Below are 25,336 nucleotides of genomic sequence, written 5' to 3'. Positions count from 1 at the left end.
ACTGATGGTTATAAATATCACGACTGCGATCTTGTGGTCATCTGGATTGCAAGGAAAGCAGCACTTTGAATATTATTCCTACCGTTTTCTGAAGCATAACTCAAGTTTTTCAACAACTTGCATTTTCTCAAAAGAACTAAATCATGGCGACTTTGTCTAAGCACACCCTATTCCTCTGGCCGAAGGGGTTTTATCCCCGTCGCGTCGTCTACTACCTTCTCATCAAAGGCTTGGCAACCCCCAGCGACATTCTTCAGGGCAAGACTGCCATACCATCGCTCAGAATCAACCTCATCAATTACAATGTCGACACTCAGAAGCTTGAGTCCGTGGACGTCGATGATCCTAAACCTTCCGACAAGAGCACACCGTGCCTGCGGATCGTCGACGCTGGTAGTAACACGACTACCTGGATTCACGAAAGTACTGCGATCCCAGCTTATTTCGAGGATAATTTCCCGGAGTTTCCCGCCCTTCAAAGCTCCGACCCCGTCGACAAGGCCGTCATGGGGGATATCATTCTGGCCATCAATGCTGCGCAGGACGACTTCAGCTACTACCTTCGTCATGCATCCCCCATCGCATGCAGATTCGCTGGTCTGGATGATGCTGAAAGAGATCATAAGGCAGCTCTGAATGCCAAAGCTCAGATGAACAAGTGTCTGCTCAAGATGCAGAAGTGGGCACAGGACTCTTTGAGTAAGACGGGATGGCTGACTCCCGGCATCGATGGACCTGGCCTTGCCGATGTATGTCTTGCGGGATGGATTCGGTACATATGGTTGGCTTACGAGGTTGATGTTATTGAGGGGGAAGGCTTGGAGCGACTTAGGGAGTGGTGGGGGAGGTTCCAGAAATTGCCATGGTGGGAGGAAATGGAGGAAACTGGTGAAATCCACCCCCAGAGTCTGAGATTCGGCAAGGAAAGCATCGAAGTTTGATTATATGTATGCAGAACATTCAATGTGAGTTTTTACCCTGGTCAACTTGATAAAAGACTGAAAGCAATTGTGGCTAACACACGTTAAATTCGCTACCATATTGGGCAGCCCATAATCTTCAATCTTCAATTTGCTAAATATTTGTATGTACAGACAATAAACGCCACACGTGATTACCAGCTCTCTTATCAGGTTTTGGTCACTGCTTGAGTGTGTATAACTGTAGTTCCTGGAACGGTGATCGTGACCGTGCAGGTTGCAGACTCGGGACACTCATCAGTGGTGCTAGGAGGTCGAGTGGTAGTAACTGAGGCCACATCCCGCTCGGCAACGGATGTTGCGACTGACGGGCTTCCACAAAGCGTACTTTGTGATGGCAGAGTATCTTGACTCTTTGCATTGTCGCAAGCCAGTGGGAAAACCGGTGTCTGGAGATCCCCGGCTACCGCAAATCTGTTCTTGATGCCCGAGTTCGAATCTCGTAGGTTGTACCACCAGACATTGGTGTCCTCGAATGTTCCGTTAAACAGCTGACATCCTACTTCCTGCCAGTATCGTGCAGCGTTCTCGATACCGGCAGTCGCAGGGCCATTCCCAGATTTAGATCCAGCGACTGGCCAGCCCGTTTCGGTAATCCAGACAGGCTTTCCGTATTCATTCGCGGTGGCTTTCAGCAAGAAGAAGGCCTCGCCGAACTTCTGAGCCATGTTGGCGTCATTTCCATCGTTTTGGTAAAATGGGTAGATATTTGCCCCCCAAAAGTCAATGGTCTGAGTGAGGTTTTTGAATCTCTGCTCTGTGAAGATTTTCCATGGTTCAGCATGACCAACTGGCTTGCTTTCCAGGCTCGTGCCTTTGATCGTCCGCCGAACGTCTTCGACGTATTTGATGATCGCCTCCATGGGTTTTCCCACATCGCTCTCGGGGTTCTTCTTACGTTCCTCATAACGCATTATGTCCTCGTTACCGACCGAGATGCCGACCACTAAGTCCTTTAGGCTGGACCCAAACTGTTCGTCAGCAAGCTTCAAGGCGTTTAGCTGTTCCTGAATATTGGCGGTGCCCGAGCACCAGATACCGAGCAGGATGGTGGTGTTTGTGTCAATGGCCGCCTTGATTGCCGGGTTGAGCTCGATTCTTCCGTATGGGTTGGGTGAGTCGTACTCCCTCAACATCGTGAATAATCTGACGCTGTTGAAAATTCCGTTCGTGCCATCAAGACGAGGAGCAAGCTCGAACTCGTCAAGGTAATCCTGTTCTGTCTTGACTAGATTGGTTTCTGCGAGTCTAGCGCCTGAGTTGAAACCAAGGATATTTTCGGCACGAATGCATAGTGGTATGAGTGCAAAGAAAAAGCACAAGAAAGGTAGGTGCATCATGGCTGATGCGCTGGTGGTTGTTACTCTGCTTGGCTGACGTTGCGGTGTTCCTCGTCGCGGTGTTGATTCAATGTTGAAGCGGAGTATGTTAGCATGGATAGAAATTACGGGGACGTTCTTATATTGTCAACTTTATGCGCCGCTAGAGCAGTGAGTCACTAACATATACTATGTCCAAGGATATGAACACTCAATCAGCCACAAAGCACTGTGAATATGTTGAATTCTCTATTTGTGGGTGTCTTTGATCTCAAAAGCTATGATACACTGCAACGCTACATACTGTTGTGGCAGACGAGGGCACAGCAACAGACAACAACAGGAGCCGCAATAGAACTTTTGAGTACAAGTTGGTTTGCTCACTAACAATTGCTGTGCCAACATCCGGATGGTCACAAAGATAGTGTTCAAATTTAACATCGGCAAGAGACAAAGCCGATGTACTGGGAACTCCTTGAATCTGCCCCAACTGTCACCAAACATTTCACCCTGTCCCCTATCGAAAGTCTAAACGGCCAACAGTCCCCAGGCTCCCTGAGCCACGAAAAGTTTTGCTTTCGAATATTCACAAACCTGGCCTATCTCACGAACAAAGGAACACGGGAGGGATGTCGCATTGACATGAATATGTGGAATCCCTTTCCCAAGTACGTTTTACAGAGGCGAAGATGTGGTAAATCCTTACCGACCGAATCAGTTGCCTCTACAGGAGTGCTCAGGGTCCAGTATAAAAAAAACCCTCAAGGACAAGGAATCTGGCGTAAGAGAAGGTTGGTGACTTTCATACTTAGATACTCTCATTTCAATCGTAAAGTGTGTAAGATGCGGTGCGTATACATGGATCTCCTAAACCTTAGCGTTGTATTGACACCTCTGTCGTTCTCATAATACCGCGGTTCTGGAAATTCCCTGCGGCCTCCAATATCATCTCTTCGCTCCCTGACCGGTCACCAAAACTGTCCTTCTTTTGATACACCGCCACTGCGGCCGGATGGTTCCCTCCCTTGATGCTCGTCCTGTACAGCTCTGGGCCTGGGGAGAACGGTGTCTCTTCAAGCTCGAATTCCGGCGCGCCCTGGCTCCCTTGTTCCCTGTATCCATGTCTTCGAGCGTTCGTCGTGACGTTTCCAGTTCTACCGGTTCGGCCCGTGGGGTATCGGTTCTCGTAAAGGTTGTCGCTCTTGTACCGACGACTCGAAGATATCTTGAGGGCTCTGCCTACCAGGGGCTTGATGGCGGGTGCGCAGGCGGCGATGATGCCGAGATTGAGCTGAAGGCTGCGGGCGACTCGTTAGTCAATGTCGGGAACGAGATGTGTTTGGCGAGACACTTACAATCCCCAAAATTGGACGCTCTGGTAGCTATGTGTAGGTTTGGTTGTCAGCCATGTTGCCTTCAATGTCTCAATGGAATTGAACATACAACGTTCCGTCTTTGTTACCGGGTTGTGCAATTTGATAGACCGCCTTGATTATTCCCATGATGACAGCACTGACACGGTCAGTATGATGCTAGATGAATCTCCTGGTAGTCTTACAAGTATCCCAAACTGAGTACCCCAATGAGGTAGACGCGTGTGCGCAGCTTCATCTGCAGGACCCAGATGATAGGAATGGGCAGTGTAGCGAAGCAAACGTCGGTGAAGATGTTGAAAGCTGATCCAAATCAGCAAAGACTACTGTTAGAGAATGGCAGGAGCATTTACCAGTGTTGATGAGAGCAAAGTTGACGAACAACTTGATACCATATGTCTTAGGCTTGAGGCTCTTGTCCCAGTAACCCGCCAGTGGCGTGCAATACAAGAAGAAGCTCAGCCAGGCCATTATTGTGTATAGCACAACAAAAACTGTAAATGTTAGTTGCAATTCAGAATGGAGAGAATTTACAAATATCTTAAAATATTACCGATGAGTGCCCACAAAGACCGGGAATACCAGGAGTTCTTGCTCAACCGCAGCAGTGATAGTGCAATTGATATTTTGAGGAAGGCTAGGGCAGCAATAGCCGAAATGATTGACTGGAAAAAGCCAACTTTGGAAAACTCGACATTGTCGGCCGTGCTGATTGTATCTTTGTGTTTTCCAAGTCCGTAAAACGCTTGGATGATAAATGTCACCATACCTCCACCCAACGCACATAGCTGAAGAGGGTCAGCATAGGGGCCGAGGCACCGAACTACCAGGGCCGTCTTACCGCGGCCATGATCATCATGTAATCATCGATTCCTATTGTCTTGACAATAGCTGCCCGGGTGTATGTTCGAAGAGAGACAAAGATAAGGGCGATGAGGTGGAACGACCCGGTGACGGCTATGATCATAACAGTATTGCTCTCCTTGGCACGTTCCGGGTCCACCGCCGTTGTGGACATGGTCGAAGACATACCGGCGGCTCTGTCGACGGCGCGGCGCGGCGCGGTAAGGAAAGGCACGGGGACTGGAAGAATCGGAATCAAAAAAGAGCTACGAAGATCAAGAGAGGGGGCACTGGGGGCAGCGAGGGGGTCGGCGCAATATTTTAAGCATCTTCAGCCCTTCGGCCCCGACGAGATTGAGATTCATAAGGAAACCTCGGAACCACACCACTCCTCTATTATGCAGGACACATGGGACAAAAAGGGATATCCCGAAACTGAAATAATTAGGGATGCGTCACTCGGTAACGGTCGCTTAGAGGAACTGGAGAAACTGCTGTCGTGGCCCAGCCGGACCGAGAAGGTGTCGTGCGACCCATGGTCTCTATACTGTGTTCCAATGCAGGGTGAGGAATAAAATCCATCTTATCAGAACAGAAGGTGTCGAAACTTCGAACAGATATTCTTCGGCCGGAGTGTTCCACGCATCGGGGTGGAGTCTGGAATAATTACGCTGGTTTGCAGGATCATCGATGGAACATGTGAGTGGTCAAATCGCATAGGAGGTACCAGGGAAGATAGCAAGGATGACTCCCACATTACGGTGCCGCAGGCGTGCATTTTCTGTACCGACTCCCGCATGCAAAAGCTAGCACATGTCTAGTTGAAGTCATAGATATGACCCGACTATCCGGAGCGGCCAGGCGGACTCAGGGAACCATACGGAAAAGAAGTCACAAGACAGAAAGTAATCACGTTTGATTGTAGATTTGTTACCTGGTGCATTGTGGCGGAGGCGTGGAATATTGGTCCTTCACCTTCTAGGTTTGGCCGGTCCAGCAGACACGGTGGTCGTTTTGCCCTAGACTCGGAGGGAAACGTGAAATTACCGGAAGGCCAAGGGCATGCTCAACCAGATCTTGACGACCACGGCAGACCTACGAAGAAAGGAACAACAGCGACGGAGTCGGCCGCCTGTGATTTACCGACTGGCTCTTTCACCTACCAGAGCCAGAGAGGGCTGTCTTTCCGACGCCATGGTATGCATGCCAAGGGCCGGCGGGCGGGACGGTGGAATATCAAACCACGCCAGAATGTGATCTGTCGTGGATCGGTTGATCATCCCCGAGGTTGAAAGCGGACTATGTGGAGGCGAATTGTGGCCGACAAAATGGACACTGTCGTTTTCTCTGTACGTAACTAAGTTGGGATGAACCATTTGCGCTTTAGCTGCGATGGTTTGGCTTTAAGCTTATGTGGCATATGGATCGGTTTGGCCTGTTTCTTGAACATCGAATATGATGTTTGATGTGAGAACCTTCAGTCATGAAGCCGTGAACTGTTGGCCACATTTCTCTTTGAATTCGTTATCAATTATTTCCGATTTCCATTCTTTTTGTTCGCCTCGATTGGTGGCAACAGCGGAGACATCCATCCCCTGCATCTCATCCACCTCTCTTGACCGAGGAGGGTTACATCCCAACATCCCAGCATCGTGGGCCCCGGATCTGGGCTATCGAATTTTCGACTCTCGCCCGCCGCTTAAAACCGTTCGATTTGCTATCCTCACTCTATTTCGCCCCCTCCCAGCGAATCCTACCCTACGAGCACAGACTGCCGTCCCGCCCAGTGTGGCTAGCATGTCCGCGGCGCGGATCCGGAGCCCTGCAGACAGCCTCCGGAGGCGCTAGACGACGGATTTTAATATATTCTCAACGTCCGACAGGCATCCGTGTATATAGCTAGCGAGGGTCGTTGTCCCTCTGGCGGACCGACTTGGACTTTCTCTTGGACTTCGAACTCAGTTCCGGACCGTCAATCCCGCTCCCACCGCCCTCGATTCTTACGCGTTCTCAGTGCTTACGGGAGATCAGTCCTGTGTGGCAAACGTAACTCAGGACCACACCTCCTCCTTGTTCGCACGCGCTTACCCTGCATTCTGCTCGTTTCTCTCAAACACGAACACCCGTTAGCAATGCATCCCATCAGCGTCGTGGCCGCAGCCGTTGGGCTGTTGAGCGCGCCGGTTCTCGCCTCTCCCGTTGCAGCTCGAGATGTCCTTACGGATCTCCAGGCACAAGCTATGGAGGCCCTCAGGGCTGAGCCGAGTGCGGTCAACAAGCGTAGCAGCTGTAACATCTTCAATGCGCGTTACCGTCGGGACTGGTTCGTACTTCCCCCGCAGTACCGCGAAGATTGCGGGGACTTTGCAGATGCTAATATGCGTGTGAAGGGAGGCTTTCTCGGCCAAGGAAAAGAAAGAGTACCTCAGCGCTGTTCAATGCATGTTGACGTCGCCTTCGAAATCCGACCCGGAGTTTGCGCCCGGCGCAAGAAACCGCTACGATGACTTTGTCGCCGTCCACATCAACCAGACCACTACGATCCACGGCACTGTAAGTAGGCCTGATGTTCACCATTGTGGCGAGATACTAACAATGTGGGCAAGGGGAATTTTCTGACATGGCACCGGTATTTCGTTTGGGCCTACGAGGAGGCTCTTCGGAACGAGTGCGGATACAAGGGATCACAACCAGTAAGTTCGGATGATTCGATGTCGAACGCTTCTCTGCCTATCTAACTTTGACTGCCAGTACTGGAACTGGCTCAAGTACCAGGACGACCTTACCAAGTCCCCGGTCTTCGATGGTAGTGATACAAGCATGAGCGGTGACGGTGTCTTCCTCCAACATAATGGCAGCGTTAGCGGTGCCGGTGCCATTCCTCTGCCATCTGGCAACGGCGGTGGATGCGTTGAGAGCGGACCTTTCGTCAAGTGAGTCCTACTGCCGGTAACCTCGATCTGCTCTCAGTGCTAACCATTATCCAGTATGACGGTCAATCTCGGTCCCGTGAACCCCGGCATGGACGGCCTGGAAGCAAACCCCAACGGCAGACTCGGCCACAACCCTCGGTGCTTGAGCCGCGACCTCAACTCATACGTCATGTCGACCTGGATGACCAACGAGAACATGCTCAACATCACCGTTGGAGCAGCCTCAAGGAGTATTGAGCTTTTCCAAAACGAGCTTCAAGGACGCTTCTCAGATGGCTTCCTCGGCATGCACGCTGCTGGGCACTTCTCCGTCAACGGCGAAGCAAGTGATCTCTACTCTTCCCCCGTCGACCCTACTTTCTTTCTTCACCATGCTATGGTCGATCGCGTCTACTGGCTTTGGCAAGCACTGCATCTGTGGAGCGCCTTCGACATTGCTGGCACCATCACCATCAACAACAGGCCAGCGAGTCGCGATGCGACTGTCGAAGACGTCATCAACTTGGGCGTTAACGCAGAGAAGCGAACCATCAGTGAACTGTTGAACACTATTGGCGGACCTCTGTGCTACGTCTACGCCTAAGCACACGCAGTCAGTATTTGTATGGTTCATGGAAAAGATTCAGCGTTCCTGTATCTTACGACTATTCTCTTCATCATACATATTTCCACAGCTATCTCTGAGAACACCGCGTCTCATTGGTAGGTTTGATGTACATACAAATATCTGTAGAGTGGACGGATCAAGAATTGGAGGAATAATGAAGACGACCAGTAATTCGTTTCTAATGAGAATTACCTGTCGAAATGTCGTCCCTAATACTTGAGATTCCTGAGGTCGAATGTCGCATTTATTGGTCTAATGTTGCGAGTATATCTCAATGATCATAGTGAAATCAAACACGGAGAAAAGCATTTAGTCATAACTTATTAGTCTTTTGCGGTGAAGCCTTTTGCCTGTACTGCTATAGGCTGCCTCGTGTGTGAAGCTACTGGACTGTGAGTCTTTACTTGCAAAGAAACAAGATCCTTATCAGCTTACTAGCCACACTATGAAGTTGAGATATCATATTCCCGGAGCGAAGGATCTTTCAAGAACCGAGCCATAGCCTCACGCCGAATGCAGATGCTGACGTCGAAATCCCCAGTATGTGCAACGTCCATGATTTGAACGAGTCCATCAATCTTGGGCATGACTCCCTGTACGTACCTCGCCAAATCCTGCGTCCCGAAGAAATCGAGCTCATAAGCCTTGGCCCTCACCCAGGATGTCACAAGCGTATGATGTGTACCAAGGAAGGCTTGCCATAGTCTTTGCGGACTGACCTCGTGTGCCGCATCGTGTATGTAGGCAGCGACAGCATCGGGCGTAAAGCGCTCCGTCATGTGTCTGATCGCAGCAGCAATCTCACCAAGTTCAAGTGAAGCGGCGTCGCTGGCTTTCTTCTTGACGTATCCAATGGCTAGAGGAGATCCAACGAATGTTTCAGGCAGTGGAGGCTGTAGTCTTGGTCTTAGACCGAGCGTGATATCCAGATAGACGTTGTCTTGGAGATGTTGATGTCCTCGCGCGCGGTTTATGAGAATCCAGATATGGGCCAACACCGCATCCAGTCGAGAGATGTGGCACGTCCTGATGTTGTCTGGCAGGCTTTTTTGTGCAGCCTGCTTCATCCTTGTAACCTCTTCCGCAGTGAATCGTATCTGATAGTGATCGACTGGGGCTGCCATGTCCCATGTTGGCCAAGGTGGGAATGATGAAGGGCTGAGAGTCATTGTTTCCAGTTCCTCCGGGGGTGGCATTGTGACTTGGGTAGAAGATTTCGTCCCCGCAGGAAAGCCAGGGGCATCCTCTGCCCACCAGTCGAATCGGTGCATTGGTAAAGAACGTGCCTTTTCAACTTGAAGGGCGTCGGGTGGACTGCCGGGACTGAGACCGGCAACTTGATCGAGTAAAGTCGGGTCAAATATTGGTTTTGGCAGCTCTGCGCTGATAGTCGAAGACTCACGACTCAGTAAGGCTCTTGATCTAGCTGCCCAAGAGTTCATGAAGTTCATCAAGCACACGGCGTCTGCTAGCGGGTGCGCAATCATGCAGCTGACTCCGATACCTCCGCACTTGAATCTCGTGAGTTGAATAGCCATACTTGGCAGTCCGTCCATGGAGCTGAGAGAGGATAGGGCGATCTTTGCGTCGGGGAGAAAGTCGCTCTGTCGAAAGTCGCTTGCGTTCCACACTTTCAGACTTTCCGCCCTTTCAGCTCTGCTGGGTACGACTTCCTCCAAGTTCAGGTCGTATTCAACGATACTCAGGTCTACTCCTGGGTCGTCTGAAGAGCCGTGATGGACTACCGGGCGACCAAGATGGCGCGGAACTGCATCATTTTTGACCAGCTCCTTCGTTGCCCACTGAATTTGGCCGGCAAAATGAGGATAATCGTCCAACGTATCGCTGAGTGCGAGGCCAAGGGTTTCGCAAAGCTCTGGAAAAGGCAGTTGAATCTTTTCGCTTCTGTCGTAAAGCCATATCGCAGCCGTTGGCGTGAATCGAGCGACGGTTGCGTCAATGATTGACAGTTTCGATATGGTTGGCTCGGTGGCTGGCGTTTTTGGGAATATTCTGCGGGTTGCAAGGACACTGTAATGCCCGGCCGTTGCTGGTTCCCCGGTTCCGGCCGTCATTTTCTGAATCGTATGATGTGGTGACTTTGATTTTGAGGAGTTCCCAGGAGAAAACGATGAAAAAGTCAGACGACTTGATACAGTTTATCTCTCGCACATGATAGACGGAACTGGACGCATGTTTATGGACTTTAAGATTTCGCACAGACAGACCAAAGTCCCAGGAACCCCTGGCGACCTCCGGTCAAGACCGCCGAATGCGACATGGTCTGTTATGATTCATTCTGCATCATCACCAAATCAGACGAAAGCGTTCATGATGATTGGTCATCGTCCCAAAACATCTGGCGGGGTGGGCCGGGCCCCTGGTCATCTCATCACGACAGCTTCAAGTGAGTCATTTTCTAAGCAACTTCCCTTTTTGAGTTGGTTGAAATCAACCCGAACAATAATCATTTTCGTCGCCAAATTCTTGTAAACTGAACGTCTGATTTTCCATCGGTTTTCAATTCATTACGACTCAAGCATAGCGGATATTTCCCTTGAATTTCATCGTAGCTCTCGACGGCTGAGCGATTCGAAACCGAATTACTCTCATACTTCAGCCAGACACAATACCAGGCAACGAGCCATCATCTCGATATTTCAAATGGCTTGAACTCTCTTTCCCGGAATATCAACTAGACCTCTTGGTTCAGTAGTGTCGAGTCCCTCAAGCACTCAATTTATGCCGTCCTTCTTAACATTGTGTAACTCGAAAGAGAACCTACAGTCCGTGCCAGTGCAATTGTCCCTTGGGCATTCATGGCCAAGTATGCAGTCTGCATCACTGCAACTCAACCCAAACGGACAAGGGGACTGCCTGGCAACCGCGCAAAGAGCCTGGAGATCTCTTTCTAACAACTTCGGACCATGTCGATATTGGCATTTGCCGAATTTGCTGAGGTATGGACAGCTTCCGCGAAAATGGAAAATGTTGCACAGCTTCTTGTTCTTCATCATGATTACCTCTCGCCAGGTACAATTGAGAGGTGCATCGACACGCTGACCTGCCTTGTTGCGAAGCACACCGGCCAGAGGCAGAATCAGAGCGAGCGGCGCGGCACTTTGAGAACCGACTGAATGTGGACTCTCCGCTGTAGATGAACCCTTCGCGGCAGCTGCTGCGTAACCAACCGATGGTGTTGATGGAGGTGTGAGCTGCAGTGGAACCCTGCGCTTGACGTTGGAGAGCTTCTGGTTCCTGAAAATGTCCGGAAACGACATGACGTTGAACCTCCCCTTGATGTCTGCTAGCTCCTTTTCGAAAGGTGGCCCTTCAAGCAAGATAACCTGATCTCGCTTGACGGGGTTTGCCAGAAGTTCTCCAAGCAGGCGAGCGTACCCGTTGTCACCTGAGCCCCCGAAGATGATCTGCTTGCAATGGACATTGTCTGTGGCAAGTTGAAAGTTTGCTAATACTGGTCAGTAAACGTATTAAATAGCCTTGCAAGTCTGCATGGGGATTCCTTCACACCTTTCACTTTCTCATCAGCACATTCTTTTCCGTTCCCCGCATCAACGAAATCACACAGAGAGGCCCCCATGTTGAAGCCCCGAACAAACTCTTCAACTACCTCAGAGCTGGTCAAGATGCCACAACCATGGTATGCTGTGATCAGACCTCTGAGGTTGGCGTAAACTTGAATGACAATTTGTAAGTGATGTGAAAGACTAGGGCCTAAAGCAGCAAGTTCCTTCAGAACTGCTTGCTTCAACATGCCTGAAGCCATCTTGCCGCCTTCAAGGCCCTGTTTGACCAGATCATCCTTGAACTTTACAAGCTGCGTTAGTTCGTATGCCAAATTAGTGGGCAGAGAATGAACCTACAGGCATACAGTCGCCATCAATCACCACCAGTGCAAAACGATGGTTGTCCTGTGATCGTTAGCGTTACGTGACCAGACACGTTTAAAGTGAGCCTTTGACATACTTTCTCAGCAAGAAGCTCATCAATTTGCTTCTGTGCCTCGGTTTTGTAAGTTCGCATGGATTGTATGTAAACATTCTTCTCATCAAGACTTTGCTCTGACTCTTTTAGCTTGAAAGACAGCTTTTCTATGTGATTGAACAACTCCTGTTTACGTGAGTAAGTCCTGGATATTTATAAAATTTAGAGGTCATACCGTAATCAATGATCTTTTCTGATCCTCTTGCTCCTCACAGACCTTCCACTTCTCCTGCATGCTCTGAACAACAAGTGGAGATGCCATTTCCGCCAGGAAGGCTTGGTGTTGACAGATGGCTGCACGTCAACTGTTGTTGGAAACTACCGCCAAATTGTTTCGAAAATAAGAGGATGTCTGCGAAATATATATAACCAAAAGTGCTCAGTGAGCAAGTCTAGCAAATCGAAATAGTCACTGAGAGATTGAGTGTGAGACGCATGCTGTCCAACGAAACAACCCTTACACCAATTGCCTTGAGTTGAGTTGGCGCCGGCCGCACCAACAGCATGAATGGGCTGACAAGCTCTTAGGCCGGTCGCATCAATGGGTTACCTAGGTGTTGGTCAGCAACCCTGGTTTAAGCGCCCTTAATAAGCTACAGTCTGCCTCGTCTTGGTTGAGTAGATGAGGTCAATTGTGAGGCAGCCAACATGAGAGGTGGCCGAGGCGTACCGAAAGGCGAATGGTCTGGTTCAAGTCGGCAAGATTGTCCTCAAAGGGAGTCGATGCGACCAAATGTGGCATGCATAATGCACTTTGCACCCTCTCACCAATACAAGGCGGTCAAGGCGAATCAACTCAGGAGTCATGATAACCTTGGGAAACACAGCCATCATGTTGGTTGGGCCTGCCAAAGGGCCTCGACGTGACCCCTCGCGAACACATCATTTGTCGAATATGCGGGGAACCAACCGAATTAGATAAACGCGGCATGTACGAACAACAGATTCATTGTCTATTTGTGCCTCAGCGACAGCTGCAAGTCCTCAGGTCCCTGGCGGTGAAAACCTGCGTTCAGAACAGATGGCTCCTCCGTGCGTACACTCTGGCTAATGACCCGTCACTCGCAATAGAGCGTAGTCACACTGATCTGCATGAGTGAGTGTACAGCATAGTTCGCGAATTACTGCAAAGCAAGCGCTGTGTATGTCATAACCTCTTCTTCCGCGTCACGGCATGCGGCGTCCGGCAGTAGCGGGTCCGAAGGCGGAGCTCAGAGTGTCTCGGCGGCCTCAGTCCCGGCCGACCTCGGGCCCTTCATCTTCGGCGTTTTGCCCGTTCGGCCGGCACCGACACAAGCAAAAACCAACACTCCTGGGAACCCCCACGCTCCGCATCCGGCCCCGGCAAAATTTCCATTTTTTCCCACATGAATTCCAGGCCCAAAGCCCGCTGGTGTCCCAGATGTTAGATAAGGGAATTGCAGCCTTAGTGGAGACCCGGAGGCCGCCCTTGTCCAATATCGTGCCTGATTTCAACCTGAAGTGGAGGTGACAGACGCAGAAGAAGTCGCAGATTGTTTGGGCGTTCCCCGCTGCGGAGACGTTCTGCTTTGCATTTCTTGTCCGGACCCGGCCCAATGAAACAATTTGCCGGTTCTGTTATTTCAGAAACCAAGGATGATGTCTTCGAAGGCGTCTCGGAGGCGATGATCCAGTGATTGTTACTGGCCGACTTCGGAATTGCCTGTCCGAGTGGGTACGGCCGGGTAAGTTTTTTCTTCGTGCTCCTTACCAGAGCGTTGGGTTCTTATTTAAATGCGGAGCTCTCCCTCTGAAAAACTGATACCTTTACGCATGATTGCTGTTGAAATAGGTGGAATATTCTTGGCCGATTTGAAGCTCCTGTCACTTTTTCTTGTCGCCGACTCTCTCATCCTGTCTTTAGTTCAACTCAAGCTGGCAAATACATCACATGCAACTCCGTGGTCTCTTTTCTATGTCACAAGGAACGCCAGATTTGCACCATGTCGTCACATTCAGAGCACACTTTGTCAGAAGTCCCAACACGAGTGGATGAGCTGCCCCCGGATCTCTTAGCGCTGAGGACTTCCAACGCTGAGAAGGGTGTCAACATTCTTGCGCAAACTCCAAGTCGGCCATTTTCTTATCGTGAAGATGAGACGGTGTACGCCAAGTTCACGCCCAAGCGCAAAGCGCTCATCACAGCCATCGTGTCTTTCGGTGGCCTTGGAATCAACTTGGCGGCCCTGTTGGTGTTGTCAGCCCTGCCTGAAGTGGCTACGGCTTTCAACACAACAGGAACCGTCATCAACTATTCCAACGCCCTTTTCCTGTTGATCATGGGTATCGGTGTCCTGTTCTGGGGTCCATTGAGTCAAGTCTATGGCAGAAAATGGGTAAGCACAAGAACCTCTGTATCTCGCCTCATCATGTACAATAGTAGTCTCTGGAATACGCTTTTCACCGCAACTCTTGGCTGCGTCCTTTCGTGGTTGTTCCGTTGAACTAAATATCGCAGGTTTTCGTCTCTTCGACGGTGTTGTTCTGCGCCTTTTCTCTCGCGACAGCAGTATCACCCAATCTGGCCGCCTTCTTCATCTTCAGGTCCATCACCGCATTCGGAGGCACCTGCTTTCTTGTTGTCGGCTCAAGTTGTCTCAGCGATGTATATCGGCCGACTGAGCGTGGTACAGCTCTGGGCTGGTTCCTTGGAGGCACTCTGATCGGACCTGCCTTTGGGCCGTTCCTTGGAGGCGTCATCGTCACGTACTCGACGTGGGAGTCGCTCTTCTGGTTTCAAGGTGCTCTCGGAGGTGTTGCCATGATTTTGGCCATCGCATTTCTGCCAGAGACGAGTCACGGCAAATGGTCCGAGGAACTGGAGGGACTTTCAGCCAAGGAGAAGGTCGCCCAGGTCTGGGAATGGACCAACCCGTTTAGGGTGATTTCGCTATTCCGATACCCCAAGATTCTCATCGTGGTAAGTTTTCCAGCCCCTCGACATTAAGAAACATCTTAGGTTTCCGCGCCCAAGCTGGGCAGTGGCAAGTTTCGACATGGCGCAGACAGCGCGATGTTCAACGCGGTAAGAGGCCTTCTAGTCGTTCACCGTCGGCTAACACGCGCCCAGGGCATCGCGGCGTCTTCGATCATGTGGAACATGCAAGTTCTTCTCACCCCCGTCCGCTACGTCATCAACCCGAGGTTCAACCTCACGAGCCCCTTGCAATCCGGATTCTTCTTCCTCGCACCCGGCACGGGCTATCTCATCGGGACTTTCTTTGGCGGTCCTTTTGCCGACCATACGGTCAAGAAGTGGATTAAGAAGCGGGGCAAGCGAGTACCGGAAGATCGCTTGCGGAGTGCGTTTATCGCCATGGGACTCGTGATTCCCGGAAGTGCGATCATCTATGGATGGGCTATCGACAAGGCCAAGGGCGGAATCCCTCTGCCTGTCATCATGATGTTCACTCAGGGTCTCGCTCAGATGATATGTTTCCCTTGCTTGAACAGTTACTGCTTGGACGTCTTCCGAGACAGAGCGTCAGAAGTTATGGGTACGTCGGCTGTCAATTGAATTGCACCGGAATAAGTGAGTCGTACTGACCTCTCATTCTTCGCAGCTAGCAACTACTTCATTCGATACACGGTGGCTGCCATCGCGACGGCAGTCTGCCTTCCCGGAGTGCAGGGCATTGGCGTTGGCTGGTTCTCCACAGTGAGTGCTCTCTTCGTTGCGATCTCATGTGCTGCCGTCTGCTGCGTGGTGATCTTCGGCCCAGAAACGAGAAAGAACCCGGAGGTAAAGTCCGAGGCCGCGTGAAGACCGGGTGGGTGGCATGGTTTGGATGAAGGTCAACGGTTACGGAAAATTAGGCGACATTGAACTCGGTATATCCTCTTGCTTTTTTTCTGCTTTTCATTTCAGCAATTACATCCATAGTTAATACATAGAATTTCAACGTGGGTTGGTTCAATGATTTGTTGCTGGGAGAATTTTCCAGTCCGGCGGAGTGCTCACTGAGTCATTTACCCGGCAGCTGCTTTCATCCCCAAGCATGCGCTACAAAACGAGGAAAAGCTTTCAAAGACTTGAGGAGTCAATAGAATTACTGTGTCTCAATTCCATAAGGAATGATTGCATGTCAAACCAAGTTGGCTGTGACACAATCTCCCGACGGAGATCACTAAGATCTTGCTCATGGAGACGCCCATGTCAATCCAAGGGCGTAGACTTCAGTGGACCGACCGCAGATAAGACCAATTATTTTGGCTTTTCAGGGATGACATTGTCAACAAAGGCGCACTAACAGAGGCGAGGATTGCCGAGTCCTTCGCTTCGAGGCAGAATGTCACTCACGCCTTGCAGGAAATTTGAGTTAGCGCAACGTGTCTTGTGCATTCTAGATTACTCTGGACGACAATAGACCCATTGAAGCGACGATGACTGCAATTTCGCGATGCTTGAAATACGTACAAAAGACCAATGGTCTCAAGTTTCCGATCCCCGTGAAAATTAGTCCGAACTACCATCCGCCTGAAACCATCGCCGCGTTTCGGCGTCTCCCCAATCTTTTCAGTGCCCGACATCTCCAGCGCATCAAAACTCATAAGATCCTCAGCGCGTTCTCAACATCAGCCCCGAACACGATGGCGAAGTCGGTAGAGAGCCAACAGGACGGTCGTCCGAGCATCAACATTCGGCCGGCAACTCTAGACGATACCCAAGCCATCGCAGAACTCGGCTGCCACGTCTTCTCCGTCACATTCGGCCACTCGGTAGAGCCTCATGAGCTCAAGGCGTTCCTGGATGAATCATACTCTCTCGAGGCCGTCGCCAAAGATCTAAGCGACCCGAACAAGGACACTATTCTCGCGACCGACTTAGAAGGCGACATTCTCGGCTTCGCGATGCTCACACGCGGCTCGACGGAGCCCTGCGTAGCGGACCTGGAGGCTACTGTCGAGCTGCAGCGGATATACCTGTATCCTAAAGCCCACGGCACAGGCACCGCCAAAGCACTCGCGGACAGGCTGGAGGATATGGCCAGGGAGCAGGGATTCAAGAATATCTGGCTTGGGGTGTGGGAAGAGAACTTCCGCGCCCGCAAAGCCTATGAGAAATGGGGATACAAACGAGTCGGCACTCATGACTTCGTTGTTGGCTCAGTCGTTCAGACGGATGATATTTTGACAAAACAGCTCTAGAGGCGACGAAAGACTATAGACTTGATTGAAACGGGCGATTAGGACACGGGGAACTGGGAACTAGAGTCAACATAAAGGGCTAGAGATGGGCTTCCGGCCGCAAAGATTAACATCAATAGTTTTGAGAACAAATGTAGAAATTAGAAAGATTCGAGAACACTCTAAACGAGATGAATGGATACAAAGTTGCCATCATTGTGTTCTTATGCATATTTGATTACATTGAACAACGATGAATCACTTGAATGCCGTTCGTGACATTTGCCGCAGTATTCATGATGTGTTGAATGTAGAAACGGCTGACCAATCTATAGGAAATAAAAACTCGATACACGACGAAATCTGATGGCCATTGCTGCTTCCAAGCAAGTCTAGTACTTCTTCTCGCCTGTTGCCCGAGGAGTTTCCGGCTCACCAAAGGCATCATACCGGTTACCCATACTCGCCGCCAATTTGCTGGGGTCCTGCTTGTGGAGCTTTGTGAGATAATGCTTGAACTCTTTCGACATTTGCGCGGATGCTTTAATGTGTTCGGGCTTGATCATGATCTTGCCTTTCGAATCTTTCTCAGCTCGAGCTTCTGCCAGTGCTACTGCAACTTGGAAGGCTGCATAGGTGATGTTAGCTCGTCCGCACCAGACTCACCTCACAGGCATGGAAGAAGGCTTACCATTCCGGATCTCTCTTCCATTCCATTCCAAGGCCTTGAGCTCGTCAGATTGTATGTAATCCTTGGTCGACTGCATGATCCGGATTGTTGTCTCCCTTTCCTCCTCCAGCTTCTGGAAGAAGGTGTCCCAGACTTTCTCGCGGTCTTCATCGCTAAAGGGGCGATAGTAGATTTGAATATGGATGCGGGAGATGAAAGCCTCATCGAAAGTGCCGACACGGTTCGTAGTCAGGAACAAAATGCCCTTGTAGTATTCCAGTGCTCTTAAAAAGCCGGCAACGAGATGGTTGCGAGAAAGGTCTCGAACCTCTCTTCGCTCCATGTAAATGTCCGCTTCATCGATGAGCATGATAGCACCCCACTTTTCAGCAAGCTTGAACCATCTGGTCAGGTTATCTTCAATCTTATCGGGATGCACACCGATGTCAGAAGTCGTCAAGGACAACAGGGGGCGGCTGGTGTACTGAGCAATGCATTCTATGCACGTTAGCGTTCAAACCCAGAGGGCTCTTCCTGATTTATTCGGCTTACCTGCAGTATATGTCTTCCCGACACCGGGCTTCCCGTGGAGCAAGAATGTCAGCCCTTCGCCTTTGCCTTTGATGAAGTCGGTGGACCATGAGGTTTCCACGCCGGTCTTTGGCGATTTCTTGTGTATCGTAGTTATATTCTGCGTCGATAAGTGCTCATCTGACGTCGGGAGTTGATTTGCGAGGTCGTTCTTGATGTACATCGCGGTAAGATTACGAATCAGGTCTTTAGTTTCGGGACTCAAGACCAAACGATCAAACAGGTTCTTCTCGAACGTTGCAGGTTGAAAACCGTCTGCGTGGAGCAATTCTGGAGTATGTCAGACCAAGCTTGAAACATCGATGTCTTATATCAATTCAAGGCCAAGAATCGACTCACGCCAGGTTCTTGTCTTGAACACGAAGGCTTCGATTTCCGGGCTGCACAAAAAGTACAGTTCGTCACTCATATCGGGAAGCCTGTGAGGGTTGAGATTCGAGATATCCGAGAATCGGGGAGTCACGGCGTGTTTGTAAATGTCCCTTTCGCAGTCGTCGCAAGAGCAAATCTTGAGCGGTCCAGGGGCGAATTCAAGTGTAGCCAAGAGCTGATTTGACCTCGTATTGTCTGAGTCTGCATCAAATTGGATTGGATCAACCCAGACCAAACTGCTGTACTACATGTAATCGCCGTGAGTGTCTCGATCCTTTCCCCTGACATGGTTGAAAAGAGTACGTACCTGCTCACGTGGAATATTTGTCGTCAAGCCGTCGAAGTAATAGCACTGCGGCTTTTGTCTCGTCTTATACCATTTCCTCCCACGCTCCACAAAGTGAGCTCTGATTTGCTGAATGTCCTGGTCGGTGACGCCTTCAGCGAACCGGAGATATTCGCAGGGATACAGCGGTAAAGAATCGATCTTTTTCTCCCCTGGGTAATCCGCAAAATGAAAGACATCATCTGCAGCAAAAACAAATTCTTCATTTGCATCCAGATTCCAGTAGCGGATGTGATATATGCTGGTACTACCGTTGGCCAGCGTGAAATCAACTTCTTTGATGATGTAGGGATTAGGGTCGCCCGCCCTTTCCAAATCAACATAAACCTCTGACCCTGGCTTGTACAGAAGCCAGAGCATGCGGAATGTTGCATATCCTCTCGCATGGCGTTCTCGTTCTTCCTCAACTGCAGAAGAAGTCTGTTGTCGCACAAATTCCTGAACAATGCCGATATGTTTGTATGCGAACCTGTTTGCGCAAGATGATGGCTCGGTGGATGCTCTATGCTCCAGCCTCTGACGATATGTAGTGAGCTCCTTCTCGTAATGGACAAATACACAGAAGGGCTCTGGTACAGTGATGACATTCTTGCCCAAGTCGATACCTGGATAGCAGTCAACCACGCAGCGTAAGGCTTCACTGACTGCCGGTGAAATGACCCGAATGTAAGCATTGCCCTTGTACTTGGTGTGATACTTCCTGGGCTCATGTTCTTTCGTGTCGGTTTCGTGTAGGTCTTCTGCAATTCGAACCTCGATGTATTCGAACACAGCAGGTTCTTCCTCGTCGGTTATCGGCTCGATTTCCTTGTCGAACACTCGTTTCAACCTATCCGAAGTGGCGCTGACGTACTCAATTTTGTGCTTAACCATGCCATGACCGTACTCATCCCAGAAATTCATCTTCTGTTTTCCATGGCGTTGCTCTGCAGGTTGCTCCACGGGTGCATTGGCAGTCTAGAGATCAATTATGAGAGATAGCCAGGGAGAGCTTCAAGGAAACGTACATCCATCCCGATGGGGCTTGCGGGAGGTGTGTTTTGTTCTGTGGCAGTCATGGTGCCGGCGGTGCCGTCGCTCATCTGTGTTAGACTGAGACTGCCAGACATTGGGTGTTAACAGCCTTCCTCTTTGTCGGGAGACTGCAAGACAATCAGACTCGTCGAGGTCAAACTTATGACTTTTTCCCACTGTCCTTGGGAAATATGGATTCCCCGCTTTCATGACTATCACGCGATATCTCCTCAATTAACCAGCAAATAGAACATGCAGCATAGATGCAAGTAAGCACCGTTCAGCACACCGAATTCCGAGTACCAGCGAATGGAACTCGCGGCAGACATGCAAGTAAGCACCAGGCTTTCCACAACCAGCCAGTAGAATCTGGTATGCGTTAGACACGTGGCATCTGAAATTTGAAGGCTGCTCCGCCAAATTTCCACAGCTCGGATTTATCGCGCGGAGTTGGTCCCGAGAAATGCAGAAATCAGACTGGTGGCCTGATTGCGTTCGCCTCACTCTAACGGCACTCAAAATAGATGATGTGAGTGGTTGCCTTCAGAGTATTTGCGATGCTCTCCGTCACTTTCTACTACTGCTGCCATAGTCTTTCACCAGAAACTTGCTGGTTTTGTTGATCCAGAGTTATGAATCATGAGCGATCCAACGCTTGATCTTGTCGCTCGGTTCTCGTCCCAAATCGAGGAAGTTAGCGATATTAGCACGAATAATACCGACGAGTATTGCCGAGCCAGGAAAGGCTTGATTGAGGAGAGGGAAAGAAAGAATGAAGAACGGCAACGGAGAATCAGGCAAATCGATGCCCAATTCTCCTCCGAAGGGTTAGTATAGAGCTCATGGAAATTGGGTATCGATCAGACGGATGCCGATTGCTACCCGTAAATCCGATCCCTGACTGACGAACACAAAAAGGCAGCAAGACTACGTCGCGCTGAAACGTGCTGAGAAGGACCTTTCGCAGTCTATGGCAGGCTTCCAGGCTCTCATCCTGGGTCATTCCTCCAGCGAGACTATTCCTTCCAGCTGGGACGAGGTCGAAACCATAATATCTACTGTCCAGATGCAATGGGACACACAGCACAAAGACAACACAGCAGTGCGCGTCAAAGATTGGTTTAGACGTGTTTGTGATGGTCTCAATAACCACTCTGCAGCTCTCAAGATGCTTCCTTCCGAGACTGAGTGGGTATCTATCATTGCTGGAGCAGTCACCATGGTTCTCAAGGTTTTCCGCCCTCCCAACATTGCAGGTCTCGACTGTTTGAACTAATTGAGTGCAAGGCGGCCTCCAACCATATCAAAGTCACCGAGGCTTTCACTGCAGGCATCATAGCTATCAACGACGCCGTCAGTATTGTCCGGTGGGGCCAAGCCTACGAAAACCAGATGACTAGGCGATTAGCGATGAGACTTTATTCGCATGTGTTTAAGTATCTCAGTCACTTCATCAAATGGTTCTCAGACCACCACGGAAGCCGACGGCGATTTGCATTGAGTTTCAACGAGAATTTAGAGCAGAGGTTCAAGGAGCACCTAACCGGGGTGGAGGATACTTCGCGATTGCTGTCACGGCACATACAGAGGTACGTTTCTGCCGACGTGAAAGTAAATAGGATCATCGTAGAGGAAACCAATGAGGATGTAAAGTACCTCGTGAACCTTTACGAGAATGGGCAGCGGGACTCAGAGGTACGCAATCGCGCCGTTGCAGATATTGTTGAGAAGAGAGTGAAAATCAGCGTTGATTCCTCTACGGAAGAGATCAAAGAGGCAATGAAGAGCACCATGGAAGAGTTTTGTAACAGACTGTTTTCTGGGATTATAGGGACTTCCATGATGGAGTTGCTTGAGCAACAAGCGTCCCGGACGGTACCCAATCCCCATGGACCTGATTTCGATGGCGTGGATGGTAAGCATCGCATCAATAAATGTTGAATGTCAGGGGTTAACGGCAATAGAACCATCGGGAACGCTATTCGCCACTGCAGCAAGCAGCATCCAAAGTGTCGCCAAGGAGTCTTTCATGTCAAAGGCACAGTTGACCCTACAGCGTGCGAATGAAATTGAAGCGCGGACTCGGCAACTGGAAAATTACTTCGAACCATCGAGTATAATCCCGGATCTGGATCCTGGACAGTCCGTGGCGGCCGAAGCCTCCTTCGTAACACGACTGAACGTGTTTACGACGATAATGAATTCTCAAATTCTTTATGCTCAATCAAGATATCATCCAGGAGAGCCCGATCTGCTAAGAGAAGCTGTGTCTGCGTATGCTTCTCTGGCTCGTGAAGCCGGCCTACCCGTCATCTCTCACTTTTGCTCTCTGCAAAGCGATGAACCGCCTGCACACAGGACACGAGAGGCAATAGGACTTATTGGGCTGGTGTATTCCATTATCAGGCAGGTTGTTGCCCTGCTGCCCATTGGGACTGCCTCCGAAGGGGACATAGGCTCTCTGGATGAAGTCTTAGAGCTGGACGGAACCCTTCGAACGTGGCCAAATGCCTTGGCGTTGTTTTCACGTTTGATCGCCGGTCTACGACTACCACTTCTTCTCATTATAGTAGATGGATTGAATATTCTGGAGGACGATGTCCACAGAAGCACAAACGATGAACTAGATGAGCTTGTGGGCTTTCTCAAAAGCCTAGTCGAGCGCTCTTCGACACGAATCCCGGTGGTCAAAATTCTGTTTTCAACCACTGGGGCATGTGAGCCCCTGGGAGAGAAAATAGAAGAAACGGACCAGCTTCTGTGTGATATGGGCTCTTCATGGCGCACTGGGGCATCAGTTGGGCGCAATCGAATCATGTTTTAACCCTCAGGCCTATCGGGTAAAGAGTCAATGGGTTATTCTGGCAATATTTTGCAAATGTTATCTCTACTTTACTTGTAATTGTATTGCAAGTCTGGCCATCTTTTATTTCGTCTTCCAGTCATTCTTCAAGCTCCAAGCGTAGGCAACTCGGTACACATCTTCTTCATGCCACCACTTTCCAATGACCTGCATGCTCACGGGCAACTTTGTCCCAGAGCCCTTCAGAAACCCTTCTTCTATGGGAAGCATTCCAATTGGCATCGCCAGCACAGGGTGCCCCGACTGGTTGAAAGGGGCAGTATTGGCCGTGAGCCCTACCTGTTTGGAGATCTTCTCCAAGGGCGACGCCCCATATGGAGTATGCGAGTTGGCGACGTAAGGTAGGTTTGGCGCTACAAGCACATCAAACCTCTCGAGTGCGGCGTCGTAATCGTCTCGTAGCTTTCGGCTCAGGTTGGTGGCTTTTCCAAGTAACCCAGGAAATGCAGTCTGGGCGTAGACGCCATTAAGATATATGTTCTTGGACGAAACGTAGGCATTATCCCACTGCTCTTGTGTGAGATCCTGAAACTTCTCAGTCAAGTCCGTCATGACGTGACCCCTTCTGCCGAAATTGAGGTTTCTCTTGGCGAGATAACCTCCTGTCTTGCTGATAGCGGTCCAAATGGCAGCACCTTTGGAGTGTAGGGGCACAGAGACCTCCTCAACGCTCGCTCCGAGTTCACGGAGGCCCTTCAAAGCTTCCTCTACACAAGTCTTGATTCGAGGTTCGACGGAAGGCTGATTCATGCCCTCTATCAAAACGCCAATCTTGACTCCGGAAAGGTCTGCTGGTTTGGTCAAGGCGACCAGATTATCGTAGTACTTGGGAATCTTGTCGGGTGACGGCGCAGCGAAGGATCGGTCGTCAATGTTATCGTTTCCAGCGATGGCCTGTAGCATTAGTGCGTTGTCCAGCAGAGTGCGTGTCATCGGCCCAACGTGGTCGTTTGTCGGCTCATTAGAGCCACATGCTGTATAAGGTACGAGACCGAAAGTTGGTTTGAGGCCGTAGATTCCGCACCAACCAGCAGGCACGCGAATCGAACCTCCTTGGTCCGCGCCGAGAGCCATGTCAACATCACCATTGGCAACTAGGGCGCCGGAGCCACTCGAGCTGCCACCACTGCTGTAACCGTGTGCGTATGGGTTATGCACATGGCCAGTTGACGAGGAGCTGCTGGTGGCTGAATGACACATGTTTTCGCAAACCGACTTTCCAGTAATGATCGCTCCAGCTTCAAGCAATCGTGTTACACATGTAGCATCGGTGTTCTAGATAATGCGTCAGCTTATCGGACCCAGCGGACGCAATAACAAACTTACCGGCGTGTAATCCTTGACAAAGTCTGTGCCTAAAAGCATCGGGACACCTTTGACAGCTATGTTGTCCTTGATTGCAATCCTTTTGCCATCGAGCAAGCCACCCTTCCTGTTCTTGTCTTCAACATGGCAGCGCCACGCCCATGCCTGGAGGGGATTTTCCGATGCTTCTGGAAATCGTATGTTCTCCCGAGGGAATCTAGACTCATCAACTGGCGGTATATAGTCTAGGAAGACCTGATTAGTTTGATTCCCCAATCTTTTGTGACGATCTTGAATACCTGGCAGAGACATCAGACCAACAACTGACTCATGGAAAACTGCGAGCAGTCTTTGATATTCATCTTTTTCGCCTTCTGGTAGGCTTACTCCTAAAGTCTCCAGGCTGTCGTCAAGGACCTGCGAAGTGACAGGATTCGCCTTCTCAACATCCAAAGAAAAGACCGACATATTGAATACTTTGTGATATGATGGTGACAGTCACTTGGAAGACCGGGTTATTCTCACCCAGCTTGAAAGCTGTGTTCATATGAGTTCCCTACTGCGATTATAAACCCAGCTCATAAAGGCGCCTGAACAAAAGTCAGCCATACTGGATAAGTCAAACGAACAGAAGAGATAAGATAGGTGAGAGGCGTCCGACAAGAAGTCTTATCGGAGCTATCTCATAGCTAGGCCTCGACTATCATTCCGACCTCGGACCATCCGATCCGTCTTGTTGGTGGTTATCGGACAAAGAGAAGCGATTGCGACGCATCCGCGACGCATCCTCAATCCAACGGCTTCCTTATCTCGATGCAGGATCACCCCCACCTTGATATGCACCCCACAAGCTATCGAGATGTTAGAGAGTTCTCCTCGGATAAGATACTGCCTCGAGGTTGCGAACTTGCCTGGTAAGGCAGTTCATAACATGGCGCGTCGCTGGATATAATTCGAACATGCCCCT

At 50.2% G+C, this 25,336-nt stretch overlaps 8 protein-coding genes across 8 annotated transcripts; 3 read left to right on the top strand and 5 right to left on the bottom strand.

Moving 5' to 3' along the window:
• Positions 1–143: 143 nt before the first annotated feature.
• Positions 144–941, top strand: CkaCkLH20_02022 (uncharacterized protein; the record flags this gene model as incomplete). The annotated part of the gene is made up of 1 exon (XM_038884741.1): positions 144–941. One exon carries the CDS (start codon positions 144–146, stop codon positions 939–941), a length of 798 nt encoding a protein of 265 aa, XP_038749529.1.
• A 188-nt stretch (positions 942–1,129) lies between these two features.
• On the bottom strand, positions 1,130–2,320 carry CkaCkLH20_02021 (glucan 1, 3-beta-glucosidase; the record flags this gene model as incomplete). The annotated part of the gene is made up of 1 exon (XM_038884740.1): positions 1,130–2,320. One exon carries the CDS (start codon positions 2,318–2,320, stop codon positions 1,130–1,132), a length of 1,191 nt encoding a protein of 396 aa, XP_038749528.1.
• Positions 2,321–3,173: 853 nt separating this feature from the next.
• On the bottom strand, positions 3,174–4,702 carry CkaCkLH20_02020 (uncharacterized protein; the record flags this gene model as incomplete). Its single annotated transcript, XM_038884739.1, has 7 exons — positions 3,174–3,597; positions 3,655–3,681; positions 3,743–3,811; positions 3,858–3,975; positions 4,026–4,166; positions 4,226–4,460; positions 4,514–4,702. 7 exons carry the CDS (start codon positions 4,700–4,702, stop codon positions 3,174–3,176), a joined length of 1,203 nt encoding a protein of 400 aa, XP_038749527.1.
• Positions 4,703–6,647: 1,945 nt separating this feature from the next.
• Positions 6,648–8,031, top strand: CkaCkLH20_02019 (FAD-binding domain-containing protein; the record flags this gene model as incomplete). The annotated part of the gene is made up of 5 exons (XM_038884738.1): positions 6,648–6,838; positions 6,906–7,068; positions 7,122–7,208; positions 7,267–7,448; positions 7,503–8,031. The coding sequence occupies 5 exons, from the start codon at positions 6,648–6,650 to the stop codon at positions 8,029–8,031; spliced, it is 1,152 nt and encodes a 383-aa protein (XP_038749526.1).
• A 467-nt stretch (positions 8,032–8,498) lies between these two features.
• CkaCkLH20_02018 (CCCH zinc finger DNA binding protein) lies at positions 8,499–12,322 on the bottom strand (the record flags this gene model as incomplete). Its single annotated transcript, XM_038884737.1, has 6 exons — positions 8,499–8,911; positions 11,120–11,524; positions 11,587–11,884; positions 11,940–11,987; positions 12,043–12,186; positions 12,236–12,322. The coding sequence occupies 6 exons, from the start codon at positions 12,320–12,322 to the stop codon at positions 8,499–8,501; spliced, it is 1,395 nt and encodes a 464-aa protein (XP_038749525.1).
• A 1,702-nt stretch (positions 12,323–14,024) lies between these two features.
• Positions 14,025–17,229, top strand: CkaCkLH20_02017 (major facilitator superfamily transporter; the record flags this gene model as incomplete). The annotated part of the gene is made up of 6 exons (XM_038884736.1): positions 14,025–14,417; positions 14,540–15,001; positions 15,056–15,106; positions 15,152–15,578; positions 15,645–15,739; positions 16,618–17,229. The coding sequence occupies 6 exons, from the start codon at positions 14,025–14,027 to the stop codon at positions 17,227–17,229; spliced, it is 2,040 nt and encodes a 679-aa protein (XP_038749524.1).
• Positions 17,230–17,600: 371 nt separating this feature from the next.
• Positions 17,601–20,296, bottom strand: CkaCkLH20_02016 (uncharacterized protein; the record flags this gene model as incomplete). The annotated part of the gene is made up of 6 exons (XM_038884735.1): positions 17,601–17,836; positions 17,900–18,376; positions 18,431–18,739; positions 18,809–19,085; positions 19,149–20,144; positions 20,195–20,296. The coding sequence occupies 6 exons, from the start codon at positions 20,294–20,296 to the stop codon at positions 17,601–17,603; spliced, it is 2,397 nt and encodes a 798-aa protein (XP_038749523.1).
• A 2,831-nt stretch (positions 20,297–23,127) lies between these two features.
• On the bottom strand, positions 23,128–24,837 carry CkaCkLH20_02015 (amidase; the record flags this gene model as incomplete). The annotated part of the gene is made up of 3 exons (XM_038884734.1): positions 23,128–24,339; positions 24,391–24,534; positions 24,757–24,837. 3 exons carry the CDS (start codon positions 24,835–24,837, stop codon positions 23,128–23,130), a joined length of 1,437 nt encoding a protein of 478 aa, XP_038749522.1.
• Positions 24,838–25,336: the final 499 nt, after the last annotated feature.

The sequence above is a fragment of the Colletotrichum karsti genome (genome assembly GCF_011947395.1).
Source record: "Colletotrichum karsti strain CkLH20 chromosome Unknown Scaffold5, whole genome shotgun sequence".
Taxonomy (NCBI): Eukaryota; Fungi; Ascomycota; class Sordariomycetes; order Glomerellales; family Glomerellaceae; genus Colletotrichum; species Colletotrichum karsti.
The sequence above is the reverse complement of the archived record's forward strand: the minus strand, read 5'-3'. Positions and strand labels throughout refer to the sequence as shown.